This window comes from Poecilia formosa, unplaced genomic scaffold (genome assembly GCF_000485575.1).
Source record: "Poecilia formosa unplaced genomic scaffold, Poecilia_formosa-5.1.2 Scaffold111, whole genome shotgun sequence".
Lineage (NCBI taxonomy): Eukaryota > Metazoa > Chordata > Actinopteri > Cyprinodontiformes > Poeciliidae > Poecilia > Poecilia formosa.
In genome coordinates this window covers 1729718-1750839 of record NW_006800050.1, presented here as the reverse complement: position 1 = coordinate 1750839, position 21122 = coordinate 1729718, and the positions used below count along the sequence as shown (strand labels likewise).

The 21122-nt window shown below is 38.6% G+C and overlaps 1 protein-coding gene across 1 annotated transcript in view; it reads right to left on the bottom strand.

Moving 5' to 3' along the window:
• Window positions 1-21122, bottom strand: part of usp53a (ubiquitin specific peptidase 53a) — a 43325-nt gene that overhangs the window by 1892 nt on the left and 20311 nt on the right. The window contains exons 10-17 of the mRNA XM_007559970.2: window positions 19996-20167; window positions 13770-13916; window positions 12110-12256; window positions 8765-9665; window positions 8179-8246; window positions 3563-3626; window positions 3228-3467; window positions 1466-1488 (exon numbers count right to left, since the gene is read on the bottom strand). Coding sequence (XP_007560032.1) covers window positions 1466-1488; window positions 3228-3467; window positions 3563-3626; window positions 8179-8246; window positions 8765-9665; window positions 12110-12256; window positions 13770-13916; window positions 19996-20167 — 1762 coding nt within the window. The remainder of the gene's footprint in view (window positions 1-1465; window positions 1489-3227; window positions 3468-3562; window positions 3627-8178; window positions 8247-8764; window positions 9666-12109; window positions 12257-13769; window positions 13917-19995; window positions 20168-21122) is intronic.

Below are 21122 nucleotides of genomic sequence, written 5' to 3'. Positions count from 1 at the left end.
TATATATATATATCTTTAAACCCTAAAGCTATATGAGGGATACATTTGTTTTTATATTTTCAGAGCTTAATACCAAACTGCTTATGGAGAGTCAAGACTTATGGAGAGTGAAGAGAGTCAAATCACAATAAATAACTTATGTAGTAATTATTTAAGTGTGCCATTAATTTATTAAAACTCTTCACTATCCATAGATCTGTCTTCCAATCTGTCTATAAATGATATAAGTTTATTCATAAATTGCTTATTTAAAAATATACAATAACATTTTGTAAAATACATTTTTCTTTATCTTTGATTTTTTTTTTTTTTTTTGCAAGTATAAGTGAACAAATCTTAATTAAATGTTCAGGTTGGATTTAATTTAAATGCAACTTCTTTTTGTCAACTTCTTCTCATTTGGATGTTTCTGAACTACGTAAACTTTATTTACTGGTCAGAATCCAAAGCCGTGCAGATCATTGCCAACTTCATCTGTGGTCTCTACAGAAACCACCAGTCACATCCACATTTCTGTCGAAAAATCATCTAGTTTCAACCATATTTATTATCTTTAAAGTTTCTTACTTAACTATAAACCATTTATTTATTTTTTTAAGTTGTAAAATTACAAAATAAAAAAAGAATTTTCCTCCACTTTTCAATTTTCTCTAATGTGTTTTGAAGAAAAAAAAATCTACATAAAATAGCAGTAATACTGAACTGATAATGTGCAGTGGTAGCATAAGTGATCAAATTGTGTATTAACATGCAAGACAGCAGCTCAGTGTGGCTATACCCCTAAGAACTTTTTGTCAGCTGTTATCCTGAATTATGTCACAGCATAATGACAGCAAAGAGCTTCCCATACATGCAGGGGAAAATGTTATGAATATATAAAACACCAACAAACCCAGATTGCCAAACCTGTCTTGTGCTCACAATTCTACATTTGACGGTGTAACCAGCAGGTGGCGGCAAATCATCACTTTTCACAGCATCGTGTTAAACAAATCAGCATTTCTGCTCCAATGTGAAATATGACCACAGGTGATGCATATAAATATGGTTAAATAAAACTGTTTATTTAGACATCAGTTAATAAAAAATAAAATTAAATGTTACAAAAATTCTTTAAAATCAAAGAGCTGTACAAATCAAATCTTTATCATTTAACCTCGACATAGAAAAATACTAAAGGCACTGTGCATTAGTCTGAAATATATATATATACACACAAACAAAAAGGAAAGACAGTTGCAACACTTTATCCTTAACCTCCCTTAAAAAAAAAAAAAGCTTTGACTGTTAAACTGCCCATGCATATAAACCCAGTGAGTGTTAAAGAACAATGGAAAACAAATACAAAACAGAATAAAAGTTAATACACATTTAAAAATAAGCATGATAGCAGTAAGTGTTGTACACGTTTCAATCAAATATTCTATTTATCATAATCACAAGTCGCCTCCTAATTTATTTTCACCTTCACTGGCATTAGTGAAAGATCTTTTCAAACATAAAGCCTCTCCTCCAAGATGGTCGAGTTACTTAAGAACACAGACGTCTGTAAAATAGTGGCTTTTTTCATGTTCCCCTACAACGACCATGCAAATATCTCTCAAACAGATACAAGAACCTCTCTGAACATCAGAAAAAGGGGAGATTTGGGGCAACCGCCTCATGAACGCTACAATGGGAGTAGTTAAATAAAAGCTTCCATAAAATGTAGACAGAACAAGGAGAAACATGATACATCTTAGAGTGATTTGTTTTCTAATCTCTTGTTTGTTAAAGTGACTTAATCTGACACATTCTTCACCGGTCTAATCCTCCAGACATACAGCAAAGTTCTCAGGACGTTTTGTACCCTTCTAGCGCTCTGTTGTGCAAATTCACAAAATAAAGACAATCGCCTTCCTTTCTGCAATCTCTTTGGCATTCTGTTTTGCTACATCAAGTGCACTGAGAGGAACGACACGTTCCACAGAAAGAGTTGGTGTAACAGTAGGTCCATTCAGCGTCTGGTTGCAGGAACATTCAAGTTCATTGTTCGATCATAGGAAACCGTGTTCGTCCAGGAATTTGGGAGTAACTGGGTTCCACTTTGCAGTAGTCTTAGTTGTAGAGAAGCCTGCAAAAAGAAAAAATGAAAATAAATTGTTCAAATACACTAATGTCTCATGTTTCTATTAGGACTACGCTGAAGTAGTACATTTTATTTATATCACCAATTTCACAGGTAAAAATCTAAAAACAAAATAAAACATTAAAACACCTTCCCTGTCCCTGCAGAAAAATATTTTTTTAAAGAATTAAAGCCACAGAAACCATTCAAAAAACATTTCAAGGGAGGACATAGGCATTCTCCGGCCATCTTTATGATTTCTAAATGGCTTGTGGTAGGAAGAGTGTTTGAATTCAACTTCTAAGCAACCAAACAATGTAATGACCAGTCTGCAAAGGTCAGCCTATGTCAGGCTAAGCCAGCTTCGATTAGTCGGCCAAAGCCTACAAGGACTGCCAAGGTGCAAACAAAGCACATTGTGGTTCAAAATGTCGGCTTCATTTATGAAATCTCACATCGGTTCTAGGCATGGCTGACTCGTGTGGTGATTTTTAAACAGCAAAATAAAGTTTTAAAGAGTCATTTCTATTTTCAAGTGCAACTCTGCTGCAAATCCTAGTTGAATTTTTGCTGTAACACACCTGAATCAAAAGGCTGAATTACCTCCTTGGTATTTAAGGAAGTTCTTCAAAAGCCTGGTCATTAACCATTTATTTTGTTCAGTTGTGTTGGAGTAGGGATGCATCCAGAAGTTGCACTTGAGGACTGGAGATGCAGTCTCCTGAGCTCCGTACCTGATTCTGTTGTATTGTGACCCCTTCCTTCTGCGTCACTCTCCCCCGATGAGGTGTGGTCCTCTGCTCTCCTGTACAAGCCCGATTTCTTGTGGTATTTGGCCCGGTAAGTATCGGTCATGCAGCTGTCCACAGAAAAGAAAGTGGTTGGGAGGACCATGTCTGTGAGGGAGGAGGATAGGGAGTCTGCACCGTCATCCAGTCTGGGTTTTGGACTAGGTAATCTGTCCTCGCTCTCGCTGGCTGACAGGTCGTTCCTCTCCTGGTCTGAAGACCCCGACTTGGAACTGGCGTCAGAGGAGAGTCTGTGCTCGACTGGCGTCTCGATCCATCGCCGGAAAACAGACAGATTGTCTTTGGGCTGGTTGCGGGGGTAGATGCCAGACAGGATGGGTTTGGGAGCTAGAGGTGGATGATAGCTGTGCAGAGAGTTTGTGTGGCCAGACTCGTCTTGCTCAGAGAGGGGTCCGGTGAGGTCATCCGAGCTGTTCCACTCAGAACTGCTGGTCTTCACAGAGTACGGAGGGACGGGGCTCGCAGGGCTGCCGTGCGGATTTTCCTCTTGCTCACTATCCAGGCCATTGTTCTTTTCTCGGATTCCGGGCGTATATCGGAAGGCTCTTTTTCTGTTCAAGTACAAAAAATAAAAACCCCAGTATTAGTCTTGAATTTGTCAAAAACATGTTTTCGACACCACAGAACTTCAAGAAATGTTTGCTACCTTTCGATGGGTCGACCAGTGAGGATGTTGACATTTTGTAGATCAGGGGATTTTCTTCCTTGTTCTGAATTTAAAAAAAAAAAAAAAAAAAAAAAAAAGTAATGTGTGACTGTTTTCTGTTTGTACATGAATTTCTTTCGGTCTGTCAGCAAAGACATGTTACCCAACAGGGGTCATGGTGAGGCCCGCTCCGCCTGGTGCCGGGAGAGGAAGTATCAAACTAGCTAGTCTGGCAGAGCGCCCTCGGGCCCCCTGTGTACCACTCTGACTGTCTGATGCAGCCAAAGTACATGGCCCTTCAAAGGGGGGAATGTGAGTTAATGTGCAGGCCGAGTCAGTTCAGGACTACAAGTCCTAAAAGCAGAACTGACCTAGAATGAACTCAAACAGAAACTAAGACAGACACGAATAAAGGAGAAAAAGAGTATTTTCAGGGTCAAGCATGTGCTATGATGAATTGCATGGTGCTTTGCAAGTATTTTTACCCATGGAATTTTTACCATTTTGTTGCAGTACAACCAAAAGCTTTAAAATTGTAAAATTTAAAATTCAGCCCCAATGAGAAAACACATTGTAGCAACCATCCAGAACTACAATTACAGCTGTAAGTCTTTTTTGCGGTATGTATCTTCGTTCATGTAGAAACTGACATTTTTGCCCAATTTTTTTTTCTTCTTCCAAATAGCTTAAAGCCACAAAGGTTGGACTTTGACTGGGCCACTCTACCTCATAAATATGCTTGGATCATTATTGCTCTGGCTGGATATTTGGAGTCGTTTTCCTAAAAAAAGCATGCAACTCCATTCACATGCCCCATTAATCCTCAGCAGCCTCCCCGTCCCTGCTGTTGGAGATAGAAAGCACCCCCCCCCCGACTATTTGTTATTTTGATCTATCACATTAAACAGTATGGTTGCTGCAGGCTAACGTGGAGAGGCTGAAAGGGTGAACTTCCTTCAACTTTCCGGGAAAAAAAAACAAAACAAAAACAAATTTAGAAACAAGTCTATGGATTGGTGGGGAGGGGGTGCTGGTGGTGCTGGAGTCGAGCCAGGTTAGCCTGGTGGGTGTGATTTAAGGGACTGGAGACAGACAACAGCTGACTAACAGGACAAGCAGGAGTGAAGACCATCTGTGATGCGTCAGCATAACCCTCTCTTTCCCTCCTCTCCCTCCTCCTCCACTCACGCTCTCTCTCCAAAGCATTAGTGGCTAAATCCTTTGTGCTGGCATGCAATTACGCCGAGGTCAGACTCCCAGACTTTAGATCCCCTCCACAACACTATTGCATTTTTAAGCCACAAGTCCATGTGGGCATTTTACAATTTGATGCCCCTGATCTGGAGAGTTGGCGAGCCACTGTTACAATACGATTCTCAAAAATAACAAAGAGGGATGAGAGTGTAAGTGCGTTCCCTTTGGGAAATCCCTGTGTCTTCATGATCACATCCACCTTTTTCTAGTGAAATGCTTTCAGGAGAAAACAACTCTGGAAAAACCGCATAGGCTGTTAAAACCAAAGTTTATGTACAACAAACATCTTTAACTGTAACATTAGCCAGTTTTATTTGTTTGAAGGAAATTTTTTTTTGACATGAAAAAAGAAAAAAAAGAAAAAACTTTTTCCACTTTGGTATTGCAGCTAGAGCAGCAGATGCCAGCGAAACAGATGTACTCTGAATGTCCTGCTGGGAAACCCTCTATGCGCTCCGATTGCATGGATTAAAGCTGTGCTTCTGGAGCAATTAGGATCTAAAACTGCTATTTATTTTTGTTATTTTTGAGAATCGTATTGTAACAGTGGCATGCCATAAATTCCTCCCTTCCCAGCATTCCTATTATAGCTGGAAAGGATCATCCCAAGTTGCTAAATAAGATTTAGCAACTTGGGATGTTACAAAAGTTACAAAAACTGAAAGTCTACAAAGCATCTATGCCAGCCTATAGTTATATCCATCATAAGAATTGATATGTGTGATAAAAATGTAAACTGACAAGCTGCCCTCCCATCTGAATGTGCTACCAGAGGGGATTTCAGACTTTAATGGACTTCTAGAATGTCCTGGTGTGACTCTGAAAAATGCTGCCCCTGTTGCTGAACTCCAGCCAAATTGACTCTGGACGCATTTACTGCAGCTTGTCATTTCAATTTGCAGGCAGTAGGGTGTAAATATCCCAGCTGGATCTTAAAATAGCTTAGGGGAACCTCATCAATTGGATTTTAGGTCAGGTTTTAGCCTGAGCGGTTAATATTTTAGGACTTTGTGAAAAATCTAAATGAATCTTCTTAAATGCAGTAAGGCTTTCTTTGAAAAAAAAAAACAAAAAAAAAAAAAACGAATGATACTGCAGTAATTCTCTAGAGACTGTAGGGGGCCTGGGTGAGTATATTTGACTTAGATGAGCTTCAGAAGCATCTTATCTTTAGTTTGACCAAATATAGGCTTGAACAGCGCTGGACACCACTAACTAAAAAGTAAGCACGAATCATAAACATTGGTTTATGAAGTACTACACCAACACATAATTTAGAGGAAGCTGATGCTAAAGCACAACTTCAATTCAGATCCCTTGAAATATTATTTATTCTCTGTCCGAGTTTTATTTCATTCCTGTATGTTTCTTTGAAATAAAGTCATTCGAAAAGAAACGAGAGAGACCCCGAGGAGAGGAAATGGAATGGAAAGTAAACAGTTCTCACCCACTTCAAAATATGAGCAAGCGTATAAACATCTAACTACTTGACTGTCGATTTCCAAAACTTCAACAGGATGTCAAACTTTATTCAACCGAGAGTTAAACAGCCAAGTAAATTAGTGATTTAGAATTTATTTTGAAAAATGACTTTAGGGGAACTAAGTATGCCAAATATTTTTTTTAAAATTAGCTCCGCTCATTTTTGCATTTTAGGTCGTTTTTGTATAAATTTATGAGATATCACGGAGCACTCTTCTTTCTACTGCTGCTTTAATTAAATGTGGTTTTTAGACATTCATGTCTGCACAGCTCTCTGAAGGTACCATCACAGCATCTCAATCTGAAGTCTGAACTTTCAATGCTTCTCTTTTTCAGCTGGTCTGTTGCAGATTTTCTGCTGCGTTTGGGATCATTACCCAATTGACAACCAAACTTTGTCTTATAACTCCCCACAAACAATTCACTTTTATCTATTAATCAAGTGCCTTAATTAACTTCAATTGACTGGCATTGACTTTGCTCCCCACAAATACCTCTGAATCTTTTTTTCTAGGACTGTACAACTTATTATAGTAGTTGTAACATCATATTTAACTAATATAAGTTACATACATATAAAATAAAACAAGTGTGTATTCAACAGCAACATGGAGTAACTGCTGTATTATTGAAACTGTACTTTGTTGAAGTCATGTTCTAACTCTTGGCAGGTAAACTCCTGATATTTTCCACTTGGTAGGGCACAGCTGGGAAGCCTTTTACAAGTCCACTGATTGCCAGGGTTAAGTCACAGCAGTCCTGTTGTGAAATTTAATGAGTGACTTTTTTTTTTAAGGATTAAGCTAATCTGATATGCATTTCTTTCTTTTGTGCAATATGCTGCGTACAGCTGTATGCAGAAAATGCGTCCCAGAGATAAACCAGTCTAATCCCTTTGTACCCAAACTGAAAGATAAAATAAAAACATCCACACCGCATGGTTCATACTAAGCTCACAGTTTATTAGGTTTCTTTATTTACCAGCTATGATTGTCTCCAAACTCATTTTCACAGCAACTTTACCTAATAGATCTACAGAATGATGGTGCTACCTGCCAGAGGAAGACATTTTTCACGGCAAGCGGCAAATTAAAATAAAACTACGAGTACACATTAAGCTGCGTGATGCACATGGTAAAGCTGACTCTGGTTGCAAAAGGGGTTAAATCTGGCCCACGAGGAGCCAAATCTCAGGCTGTGACCTTAACATCACTGATGGAACAATAAATCAAGAAAACTGCTCTCTGCTATCTTAACGCTGCAGATTCTTACAACATAGACAGGAGCTTTTCTTCACTGTCAAGGCAAAGCCAGGCTGAAAGGGAGATACTTCAGCCTTCAACATTATCATTCCTTCATTTACACATTTATTTATACAACAGTCAGTGTGATGTTTGTCTTCTGTAAAAGATTGTACAGGGCTTGACCTTTTTTTGCACTTTGTTCTCAAGAAAAGCCAGCAATCACCTTTCACTGTAGGTGAAGGGATCATCTTTTTTGCCACTCCAGCAGAAAAAACACTTCCTTTTAAAACTGTCTCCAACATCTTGTTATGGTCTATCTGATTCAACCAATTACTTGTTCATATTTTTGTCTGTTTATTTACTTTTTTATTTTATTTTATTTTTTTGCTTTTCTTTGAAAGATTGATCAATTCTTAGAATTTCCAAAGATTGGAATAGTATGGTTTCATTTTAATATTCAAAGTTCAGAATGAAGCATCTCAGGACTATCTGAAAAAACAAACTTAGATAATATTCACTCTGTCAAAGTACTAATACACAGAAATTAACAAAAAATAAGATGTTTAATCATACTTAAGGGAAACAATACACCAGTTGTAGTTTTGAGCCGTTATTAACAAAAGGAAAGTTACTTACCGGTAATAAAATCAGAGTACAACACATCAGGCCTCAAATCATCATCTCCTCTCGGAGGAAAGTGATCCCTAAAATACAGAGGACATACATTATTCATGTATGTCTGGAAGCTGCAAAATGTTCTAAGACATTGGATTTTTACCAACTACTGAAATGAAATGGGATAGATGCAAGGAGAGGACAAAAAGCAAATTAACTCCAAAATAACCATAGATGCATTTTTCACAGAATGATCTGCTGAAAAAGCAACATCTGTGAAGCTGGCAGTGTGAACAGCTCCGACATGTTTACATTAAAGCTCTATAGTCCGAAGTTATATACTTAAAGGTGTGTTGGAGCAGAAATGGAGCAGGACCTAACAGTTAACCTGGATCATGATCTTCAAACAGGACCTGTGTTATAATCAATCGGACGAAAGCCCACCATAACAAGGTGTGTGAATGTGCCCTTTGTGCGTTTTATCTTGAATAGATCTCACTATTCTTAGAGATGTTTTTTGTGTTGTGCCAGGCATCAAGTATTTCATACATGAAGTCAGTTTTGGGTTTACAAAAACAGAAAAACTAAACTTGACGGTTGACCTTACCTCATTAGATGTAGCTCTGGTATGGGCCGGAGGTCCTTGGAGGAAAGACCGTCAACAACGGGGGAGTCCAAGTTTGCTGAGCCGTTGCTCAGCCTGTCACTGCTCTCATATCCAGATTCAGTTCTCTGGATCTTCCAGTTGTCGTTGCGTAATATGAGGTTACCCGAGCCCTTGGACCTGTCCGTGTCATTGTGTCCACCCCGGCTGTCTGAGTCCAGCGAGCTCCGGCTGCCCCCGGTTTCGTTCCTCTGTTCGTCTTCGTAGATGGTCATCAGGCTCTTCGGTTTGCGTTCTTCCAATGCCCCCCACGTCAGGTCTCTGTCCCGCTCATGGTCACGCGACGGCGAGTGACTGTTTGTTCTTCTCCGTGGGCTGGGGAGCCGATGCTCCTCTCTCCCTGCGTTCCCATCAGCAACGCTGCTCAAAACGCTGTCCACATTTAGTGCCTCCCGCATGGGCCTCCACGTTTTGCTGGAGGGGTTGTTGCTCCTCCCGTTTCGGTCCCGGGAATCTTGGTTGCTGTCCGTATCGTATCCGTTGGTGAGGTGCTCCGGTCTCCGGCTCTGATGCCCGCTCCTCAAAGTGGCAGTGCTGGGCGGCACTTGAAGCCTGGTGTGGGAGCGTGGCGGGTCGTGAGAGGAGCGCGGTGGGTCGTGAGAGGAGCGCGGCGACCGTGGCGGGTCATGAGAGAGACGAGGTGAGCGTGGTGGGTCAGAAGGATGCGAAGGGTAGTGAGAGGAGTGAGGTGGGTCGTGAGAGGAGCGGCCGCCAAGGTGCGGCACTCGCTCTGTCCTGATGGGTCCCTTCCCTTGGCTTTTGTACAGCCGAGTCTCCAGGTACTGCTTGAAGCCGTTCTCTGGAGGGGAGGCGGAGCGGGAATAGGTTCTGTCATGAGCCGGATCTGAGGTAAATAAGATTTCAAGAGAGAGCACTTTAATTATTACATGGCATGATAATATAAAATGAACTTCACCAAAACTCTGAAACAGATACGTCAGATAAATTAAGACAAAAAACATGCCATTGAAAATAAAGTCTTCCTTTGCCACAGTTAATGTGTAGAAGAAAGTAGGGTGCAGAGCCTTGCAAAGGTATTGGTAAACTTTGAAATTTGTGAAATTAACCTCTGTGAAACATGGTGGCAGCGGCATTATGCTGTAGGGATGCTTCTCTTCATCATTTAGCATAGACATTAAAGCTGGATTCAGTGTATAGAAAGATGAAGCTCTTCTTATAACATTTATAAACTTGAGTGACGTAACCAGGTCTCTAGATGCAGAGAAACTAGTTTTCCAAAGGAAACATATCTGACACACTTTTTTCCCCCCGCAAAAATAAAACTTCAGCCACAAAAGATTCCAATAAAATCCATGAAAGTTTGTGCATGTTACACTGCAAAATGTTAAAATCAAGGAACTGTAAACAACCTCGCCCCAGTTGAAAGAGGACCTACACACAGAGTTTTAAACACCAAGATGAAAAAGCTGCAACAAGGACCGCAGGAGGCAGAGCACAAAGATAAAGGCAGAGGAGGAGAAAACAATTGGTGTTGGTTATGTTTGCAGATGACAAGAAGGTGTAAATTTGAGTAAACATGAAGTCAATTTTCCTCTGCAGAGTGTGCACAGAGGGGGGCAGTCAGGTCATTTAGAAATGTCAATGCAGTGATATTTTTCTGCATAAATGTTTGCCCGTTTTAGTGTGTCGTGGTGCCTAAAATACAAAACAGCTACTTTTAAGTTTTAACGGTAGCTCTACGTATTTTCTGACTATGCAAGTTCAAATGAAAAGTCCCACATATCTTTAAGCATTTTTCTTTCTAATGGTGACAGCAGTGTCGTATTGGCATAACTGTATAAGTGGCTGAGAAAAATCAATCTACTCCAACTTTGTGTTTTAGTGCTCAAAAATTGAATTTAGTACTTAATATAACTGGCAGTCCTTGGAAATAAGCCTGCAGGAGACTGAATCACTTCGTTTTGCTGACAGTGTGCCAGAGCTAAATCACTTCAAACTTGGCCCTCTACATACATACAAAGTGTTGAAGAGCTTCTGCCGCCCGGCTCAAAGTTATTAGCAGTATGCAGAGATAAGGATGGTTTTAAACACGTGGACTCAAAATCTGATTTTGTCCAGATCAGTGAACACACGACAGCTACGAATGAACAAGTCACTCTGGAAGCATAACGCTTTGATTTGGAAGTTGTTGAAACAGAAAAGAAAACTCAGTTATTTATTTGGTTATTTATGAGAAAAGTGGAGTCAGTAATAATAAATGAAATTCTGACTGCCTCTGAAACAGGCAGAGACACTTCTGCAGGTAACAGCAAGGCTGTCATGTTGATTGGGATATCAAGGTAATCTTTTTGGAGTCCAAACCTTATCTTTACCCCCACAACATTAAGCTTTATGCATTTTAAATGGATCTTGCTGAAAAACAATAAATATGATATGGAGAACTTTTGCCTTTGCAGGTGTTAAAACAAAAGAAAAGAAAATGGTACGACTGACAGTTTTTAACTGCACAAACGGCTCAGTAGCAAAACCTGGAACATTTTAACAGTCTTAGTAAATTTCCAATAATCCAGGAACTGTTTGTCTGAAAATCCCAAGTTTATTTTAAAATAAACATTTTGTAAGCAAGAAAGTTGGGGAAAAAAATAAAATGAAGTTTTGTTCCTTATTTAGACTCAAAAAGATAAAGGAATCATCTAAAATCTATATCAGCAGGCCTAAACCTTGGCCAAACGGTTATCAGAAACAGGCTTTTTTAATCGGTGCATCTTTACTTGTAGAAACTACAGTGTAACCTTCAGCTGAGTTAGTGTCACATGAGTGACACTAACTCATCACTATCTGACGCCACAGGAAATGTTACATAGCATTAGGTGTATGCTGCAAACTGTGCTCCATAATCCCCCCCTTCCACACACATAAAAACACTTCATTAAGAGAGACGAATCAAATCAGTCAGGAACTGATTAAAAACACACAAACCCGAGTTGTGAATTGAATTAGAAAACTTAGGGCTAAAATATAAGTTAATAATAGATCAAATCTAAGGGTATATTTCCCTTTGTGGATTTCAGCCGTTTTCTGTTTTTAGTAAAAGTTGTCAGTATTGATGTAAACACGAGAAGGTAAAAAAGGGAGTTTGAGAGCAAGGAGGATCAACGCTGGCTCAAACAGACGTCAGCAGCTTTAATCCCCTTTCTGACACATTGCTCCAAAACGGAAAGTTACGTAAGGGCTCAACGAGGGAAAGGGGACAGCTTTCTGTTCCACTACGCCTCATGTTTCTCATGCCGAGTCTCCTATAGATACCACATACGGGTGAAAACCCACCTCTGTGGCGATGCTCCTGCCTCTGCTGACCACCTCTGTCAGCATCTCTCCTGACTGGATGCATTCCTCTCAGATCTGCCGCTCTGTGGGCAGCTTCTCTGGACAAATCCCTGAGGCGTCCTTTAGGATCACTGGTCTCACGTTTCACTAAAAACAATAATAATTAAAAAAAAAAAAATGTTTAAATCAGCAACAAAAGAAACAGCACAAAAATTCAGTATCCAAAATATTTTGCTTTCTTGAGCATGATTTATTGTTTGAAAATGAAGATGAGGAAAAAACACCAGGAAATCCCTGAGCAGGATCTGGTGGAAAATTCCAACAGTGCTGAAGTCCTTCAGTATCACATTACCTGGTAGGATCTGCGATCACTACTTCCTACTGCTCGTCATCTTTATGTTTTCAACTCTCCAGCAGCCTAAAGGCTTAAAGAGGCCCAGACACCACGATGCACAGGACACAACTGCTGGTGTTTTATTTTGTTTTGTTTTTTTCCCAGTCTGTACATTAACATCATTGCTTATTTATATTTATATTAATTTATTAAATGTTTTTATTTCCATATTATTTAATTAATATTGTATATTTATTACTTAACTAACAGCTTTGCACAGTCTTTATTTGTTTTGTTCTTGATATGATTTTAGGTTTCATCACAAATACTGCATTTTGCATTTATTTTTTATTTCTATTGTAATCATTTATGGTTACCATTTTATTTCCTCAATTTCTCCCACTACATGTTTGTTTTTTCCCCTCAAATCCTCATCCTCAGAAATAGTGTGATGCATATTCAATCATTTTAAAATAGTAAAAATTCATAATTTCTGTTGTAATGTCTGTCTTGTTTTAACATCTTTACACATTTATACAACAACAATAACAATAATAATAATAATAATAATAATAATAATAATGATGAAAAATTAGTAAAACTATTAGTACAATAATCAATAAGCAAGATCAATAACAAAACATTTAATTTTACAGAAATAAATGATATGATTTTAAAAGATATTTAATCCTCCCTTCCAGTGTCTGAAATGCCAAATTTCTACTTGTTGCCAGAAACCAAAGACAAAAAGCGGTAAGAGAAATGTTCAAAGGCTAAAAAGGGACAGAAATCAAGCAATATAATTCGTACTTCCAGTTTTTCCTTTGTTAGTCAGTAAATTACAACAATTAGCTTTCTCTTGACCTCAACCATTTGAATTTGCTCGTTCTTGCTCTTCTGCCAGCATTTTCTTTTCTTCTTTTACACTTTGTGATAATAATATTACGCTACATGTGTGTAGAAATGACGGGTCTTCGTGACCTTTCTCCTCTACGCGAGTCCCCAATCCCTTCTGCGTTCCAAACATGGTCAGATTTAGTTTTACAGCAAAGACGTTTAATTATCACTACCCCTGGTTGCCATGCCAGATCTCTGCTTGCTGCCAGAATCTGAGGACAAAAATATTTATCAGCGAGGCCGGCTTTTAATGAGATGAAAAAGGACGGAAACTAAACAGTGTGACTCATCTAGTTCACACTTCTAGTTTTTCCCTTAAAAGATCTCAAAATGTTTGTGAATTTATTTTTCTTGTCCTCTGCTATTTAATACTTTGCTCTCGTTATTCAACCTGTACTTTGAGTATTGCAAATTACTTGTTTCCTTTACCTTGTCCCCGTCCACCGCTGGTCTGCCTGCTGCCCCTGCTGAGAGTTGAAGTGGTTTTCTTTTTGTGAGGCTCGTGGTCCAGCACAGCTTTCAGATTCTCTTTGGTCAATTCAATCTTCTTGGGTGCTGGAATTGGAGACTCAACACCTGCAGGAAAGAAAACACATTGTCAAGCTCAACTTTCTCACAGCGCTACCTTGTTCAGGAGTAAAAATAGAGACGTCAATCTTGAGCATTGAATGAGAACTGAAATGACAGTATCTTCAGTCATCATCATGTAGTTTTTCCGGCTGTTCTGACAGCTCTGATGGACACTGAGCAGCTGCCACAGATTGGAGCTGGGGCACAGCCAACACAGAGAGTTGGAGGAGGATCTTTAAAGGGGATGAAAAAAAAAAAAAAACTCCCTAACCACACAAATCCAGGGATAAATAATCCCAGCAGATGATATGTTTCCATCACCACCGCCTGGCTACAAATGTAACCAATATGATTTTAAAAAGTGAAACACTTTCAGGTCCGATTTCAAGACTCAACTTCCCAGAGATCCAAGGGGGATTTGTAAAGATTTAACACCAAAGTTCACTATGTCTTTACCACGTATGTACAGGAGTTGGTTTTACTCATGGAACCAGAACAACCAGACGGTAGCAGGAAGGATGGATGGATAAACAGACGGCTGGACAGATGGACAATGACCAGAGAGACAAACGGATTTTAGAAGGAAGGATTGATAGAGGACAGATGACCAATGGATGGAAAAATGGACTGACCAACAATTGGCAAAAAAATTAAAAGAATGGACAAATTAACAGATTAGTGGCCAGCTGAAGGAAGTGGTGAACAAAAGGACAGGTAGATGGTGAATGGATTGACAATGGGCCAAAACTGGGATGAATAGACAGAATGACCACAGGACATTAGACAAATAGATGGGTGAATAGAAGGACAGTGAAAACCAATAGAGAATGGACAGACAGACAGAAAAAAGATGGATCAATAAATAATGGAAAAATGAATGGGTAAACCATGGACAAAAATGGAACGGCTGGACAATTAAGAATGGAACAGATGGTTGGATTGACTGAGTGACTACTGACAAGTGGATATACAATCAGAAACTAGATGGCTGGACTAAGAATGAATGGGTGGACAATAGAAAATTAATAGCAGTAGAAAGATAATGGACAGATGGATGAAAAGACTGATGGACAATAAACAAAGGAATAGGCAGAGGTACAGATAATTAATTATGGATAGATTGATGGAGAATGTACAAATGGACATATGGATGGACAGTAGGCAAAAAAATGGTACTTGATGGAAAGACAGATTGAAGAATAGATTGAGAATGGAAAGCTGAATGGTCAGAGAGAGAAGTAATGGACAAAGTAATAGACAATGGAGAAAATGGTTGGATAGATATAACTATTTAGAGAAGAAAAGCCTTGAAATATTAATGTTTCCCTTCTCCATTTACTTGTTCAACTAATCTAAAAAAAAAAAAAAAAAAAAAAAAAAAAAAAATCAAACGAAGGTTAAAAAAACATCCAAATGGATTTACAAGATGTATTCAGTACAGAGAACCTGGTGAAACAATCCTAGAACAGAAACCAAATCCAGACAATGGTAATTACTACAAAAAGTACATACTATATCCCCCCCCAACCTATGTACAGGCGTTTATATGGAAGAACATATAGCTAAAGTCAGGACAGAGATAAAAAACAAAACAAAAAAACAAACAAAAAAAACACTGGGGAGCAAATTATACCTGCCACATCGCCGTTGATGTTGGTCTTGTGGGTGTGCGAGTGGTTGCTGTTGAGTCTTGAGGCATCTTCTGTGTGGATGGCACTCCCATCAGGGTTGGCGTAAAAGAGAAGTAGAGGCTGGAAGTGACCTTTAATACATTTAGTGACCACATCTTTCCACCGAGTACCAATCTGCAATAGAAAAAAGAAAACAAAAAATATAGGATTTAAAGTCTAAATAAATGTGATCCACGGAGACGAAACTAGGCAAAAACACCAAACCGAATGTGGCAAAAGGGTACAAAGATAAGGCTGCTTGATTATAGAATAAAACTTTATTTAGGTTACAAGATTATTTAAAGTATTTTTCATCGAGTTTGCAAACAAATATGCATTTGCTGCACTTGGAGAACAAGAAATTGGCTTGAAATTGAAACTCTTACGATATCTTCCTGTTGAATCTTCCCACTTAAAAGGGAAGTTCATCAAATGAACTAAAAATAGATTTAGTGCCATTTTACAATCTTTGAGAATACATTTATGTAAAACTAAATTATTAGTGTAAAAAATACATAAGATAAAAAGAACGTGTAGCAACTAATCAGAGTACAATTATTCTTTATTTGTTCCTTAATTTGGAAATGGAAATGTCTGTCAAGTGAAATAATAAAAAAAAAAAAAAAACACAAGTTACTTTGATCAAACTAATGTCCTCACATTTTAGGTCCCAATCAAGTTCATATCAAGGTCCAGTCAACTTCCCTGTTAGTTGTCAAATTTTAAGTTTCGGATGAAAACCTTAAGGAACTGTGGGGGGGGGGCAGTGGGGGTAAATAAATCATTTCAGTACATTTTTAAATTCCAGCAGTTTTTTGTAAACTAGTTTAGTAATTAGCTGTCAAAGTGAAACTTAAAATCACCACAATTTCTACAGCCGAATTACTTCTGAATAACCAGCTTCCCTTTGCAAACATTCCACCAGTTATACTGGCCAATATAAGGAAACGATAAAAACTCCCCGGCTAATTGAAGCTCCAAAATGCTTTCTGTGTTCCTAATTTTCAGAAAAAGCTATTTTATGAAGCTGAAAAAAAAAAAAAAACATGGCGAGGCGACAGTGCCGCAGTCGTTCTGTGACAACTGTTTTAGGACTCCTAGGAATGCTGGCGAGCTGCGATCCAGGTACTTGGCAGGAGCTGAAGCGCAGTAGCTCCTCCATCTCGCTCAGGTTTGCAGCACAAGCAGCACAAGCTACTGATGGATTGACGCAGAGCCAGGCGACCGCTGCGCCACCGTCCCCGAGAAAATAGTGAGCAGGATGTGAGACAATGGGCTTGCTCACATATTTGTATCATAGAAATGGATTAAATGAGAAAAAATAAATCTGGAGGAAAAAAAAAAAAAGAATTTCCTTACGATATATATATAAATAATTCAGTATTCTGTGCGACTTTTTCTCTAACACAATTGAAGACATCCATTAAAAGCCTCTACGCAGACTTTAATACTCCAAATGCAGTCATAAAACAGTTGAGGAGCCTCTCTGTGCTGCTTTTAAACCAGGCCAATGCTCACCAACTCATTAGGCACTAATGATTTAAACTGTGCCTAATGGTGCTATCTTAACCTTGCAACAATCACAAAAAATATCATATCTTTCTATAATTCTCCCTTTTTAATGCGAAGGATCCTTGTCCCTACTAAGAACCAGCAATACATTCATGTACAAACAGTGGAAATTCAAGCAAGCCGCAGTATGTAATTTAATAGTGCTTAAATTGCATATTGTGGCTTGCTGGAATTTCTTGGTTATGGTTTATTTAGAGCTTAAAAATAAATCTTCTGATAATTTGTCAGGTTGCCCTGTAGGGGTCACACAAGGCTTCTTTCTTGGAATGATCTTGCTGAATCTTTATATTGATTTACCAGATATCTGTTCATGTTAAATGTAAGCAGGCGACACAGTTATTTTATACATGCAGAAAATGTCCATGAAGCATATTCAAGTCTACCATCAGCTTTGAGTCAAGTTCAGAAATGTCTTTATAAATCTGCAAGTTTCCTTGCATCTCAGTGTCTTTTTAAGGGCTGGACATCTTGATATTATGAGTAACTTTGAGTATCTGTGTGATGTTCTGGACTCTGTTTTACCTTTTAAAAAAAAATCACATTAAGTCACCAAAACTGCTCAGTTTAATTTTCAAAACCTTAAATGCATAAGACCATAATTGAAGCTGGGTAACTGTAATCAATTGCACCATTTTGAAAAACTCAATTTAATGAGATTTGAGGATTGTATTTATTTTAAATATGCTTGTTTTGTACATAAAGTTTTGCATAAACTTGTGCCACTCTTTTAAATATGTTTTTTTTAAACGAATGACTGGAGGGGACTTAGGCACCAGACTCACCTGTAGCGATGACTTAAGAAGCCACATACAGGAACATATGGACAAGAACTTATTGATAAAATGTTGTAAATATTGGAAAAGTTTACCATCATACAACAGGCATCCCCTCTTCCTTGTTCTGTCTCTCTGTTGTCTTCATTGGATGGGCTGTACTGAAATATATCTACATATCTAGGGTCCTACAACCCTAGATATATAATCTTCCACGTCTAACAAACCAGAAAGTGTCCTCCTCACCTCTTTCACTGTTGCATCATCAAAGAAAACCCATTTGGAGGATTTGGTGTGGAAGGCGAAGGCACAGTAGTGGTGGCTGGAGTAGCAGATCATCCCCACAAGCAGCAGCTCTCCCTTTCTGGCATGCTCGTCCGTCACCCTGTAGAAGAGCTGCGGTCGCAAACACACACGCAAATGAAATATTTATACGCAGGTGATGGATGCAAAAGTAAGCAGGAAATAAAGTTAAAACTGCTGTTCCTTCCTAGCTTTGAATAGGACAAAAGCAGACCTTCACATGTGATCCAATCTTCCCCAGATTTCTGGCTAAAACCAGGGTTATTGTCTGCATTTGTTGCACAAACATTACAAGGACAGTGTTGGTGAACAGTTTCTCTCAAACATGTTTCCTGAACAGTACGCTTTCTGTTTCCTGTCTCAAGCTTTAAAAAAAAAGAAAAGAAAAAAAAGAGGAGAGCTTACAAAGCAAATCAAGAAGGAGTGGGACTCGCTTTAACACCCAATAAAGTCACATGGACTGTTCCAAATGAATAAAAACTTTTGTGGTGGATTAATGCGAGGGCAGCTTTAACAAATTCTTCTGATGGTTTGGCTTTGAAACATCTAAAGAGGGAGCTGTTAAGAAACCAGTCTGAATACTGATATGCAATGTGTGGACTGTGTCCTGATCTGAACTCCACTGATTGATTTTTGCTTGTAAAGTTCAACCACACAGAGAGTTGATGCTAATAGAGCCACTGAGGACTAGTTTGTAAATTACGTCATGTTGTAGCTTGTAGTTCAATATTAATGTCCAACAGGAGACATCAGGAAACACATGACCACATTTGGGCCTATTCCTGATTGAATGTTTGTCTATAAACAAGCTTCAGATTGTTTTCCTTCTTTCAGTAAAAACACGTCGAACCTTCATGTTCACTTCACAGGCATTCTCCCACACAAAGATGAGAGGAGGGCCTTTCTGACAAGCTGTTTGATCGCCGGGGCATTGGGCGTCAACTGCTTATGCAGCTGCACAGAATTCCACAGAAGTAATTCCCCACTTTATTCCCAACAAATGTCCGACTGCGCTACAATAAACCGACCCTAGAGCTGTCAGAAGACGTAGCAGTTGCGTAAATGGAAACCAGTACACTCTCAGTACTTTTAATCAAGCCTGATGTTTTGGTGGACCCCACAGAGCTATTTTAATTTAGCTGGAAACTAAATTACATGTAAACGACAGCTTAAAGGCGACTCACCGCAGAGAGGCTGAGATGAGGCCCCAGCGAGCGGATGACTTCCTCTGTGAGATCCGATTGTTCAGAGTCCCACACAAAGCCGATGGTGACTATTTCTGGGCAGTTCATCAGGACCTGTCTGATCCGGATCTTCTGACCACAGTTGCTCTGAAAGAAAGAAAGAAAGAAAGAGCAAAACAACAATTTAAGTCTCATTAAAACCACAAGTATAAAATATTTCAGAAACTATGAGCAATATCAAGTAGTTGAATATGTAGGTGCACCTCAATTTAGAATATAATAAAAATAATATATATCACAGTTATATATATCCCATTTTTACTGATTACAAAAAGCCTNAAAAAAACATCCAAATGGATTTACAAGATGTATTCAGTACAGAGAACCTGGTGAAACAATCCTAGAACAGAAACCAAATCCAGACAATGGTAATTACTACAAAAAGTACATACCATATCAACATAATGCCTCCCCACCCCTCTGTACAGGCGTTTTTATGGAAGAACATATAGCTAAAGTCAGGACAGAGATAAAAAACAAAACAAAAAAACAAACAAAAAAAACACTGGGGAGCAAATTATACCTGCCACATCGCCGTTGATGTTGGTCTTGTGGGTGTGCGAGTGGTTGCTGTTGAGTCTTGAGGCATCTTCTGTGTGGATGGCACTCCCATCAGGGTTGGCGTAAAAGAGAAGTAGAGGCTGGAAGTGACCTTTAATACATTTAGTGACCACATCTTTCCACCGAGTACCAATCTGCAATAGAAAAAAGAAAACAAAAAATATAGGATTTAAAGTCTAAATAAATGTGATCCACAGAGACGAAACTAGGCAAAAACACCAAACCGAATGTGGCAAAAGGGTACAAAGATAAGGCTGCTTGATTATAGAATAAAACTTTATTTAGGTTACAAGATTATTTAAAGTATTTTTCATCGAGTTTGCAAACAAATATGCATTTGCTGCACTTGGAGAACAAGAAATTGGCTTGAAATTGAAACTCTTACGATATCTTCCTGTTGAATCTTCCCACTTAAAAGGGAAGTTCATCAAATGAACTAAAAATAGATTTAGTGCCATTTTACAATCTTTGAGAATACATTTATGTAAAACTAAATTATTAGTGTAAAAAATACATAAGATAAAAAGAATATGTGTAGCAACTAATCAGAGTACAATTATTCTTTATTTGTTCCTTAATTTGGAAATGGAAATGTCTGTCAAGTGAAATAATAAAAAAAAAAAAAAAACACAAGTTACTTTGATCAAACTAATGTCCTCACATTTTAGGTCCCAATCAAGTTCATATCAAGGTCCAGTCAACTTCCCTGTTAGTTGTCAAATTTTAAGTTTCGGATGAAAACCTTAAGGAACTGTGGGGGGGGGGCAGTGGGGGTAAATAAATCATTTCAGTACATTTTTAAATTCCAGCAGTTTTTTGTAAACTAGTTTAGTAATTAGCTGTCAAAGTGAAACTTAAAATCACCACAATTTCTACAGCTGAATTACTTCTGAATAACCAGCTTCCCTTTGCAAACATTCCACCAGTTATACTGGCCAATATAAGGAAACGATAAAAACTCCCCGGCTAATTAAAGCTCCAAAATGCTTACTGTGTTCCTAATTTTCAGAAAAAGCTATTTTATGAAGCTGAAAAAAAAAAAAAAACATGGCGAGGCGACAGTGCCGCAGTCGTTCTGTGACAACTGTT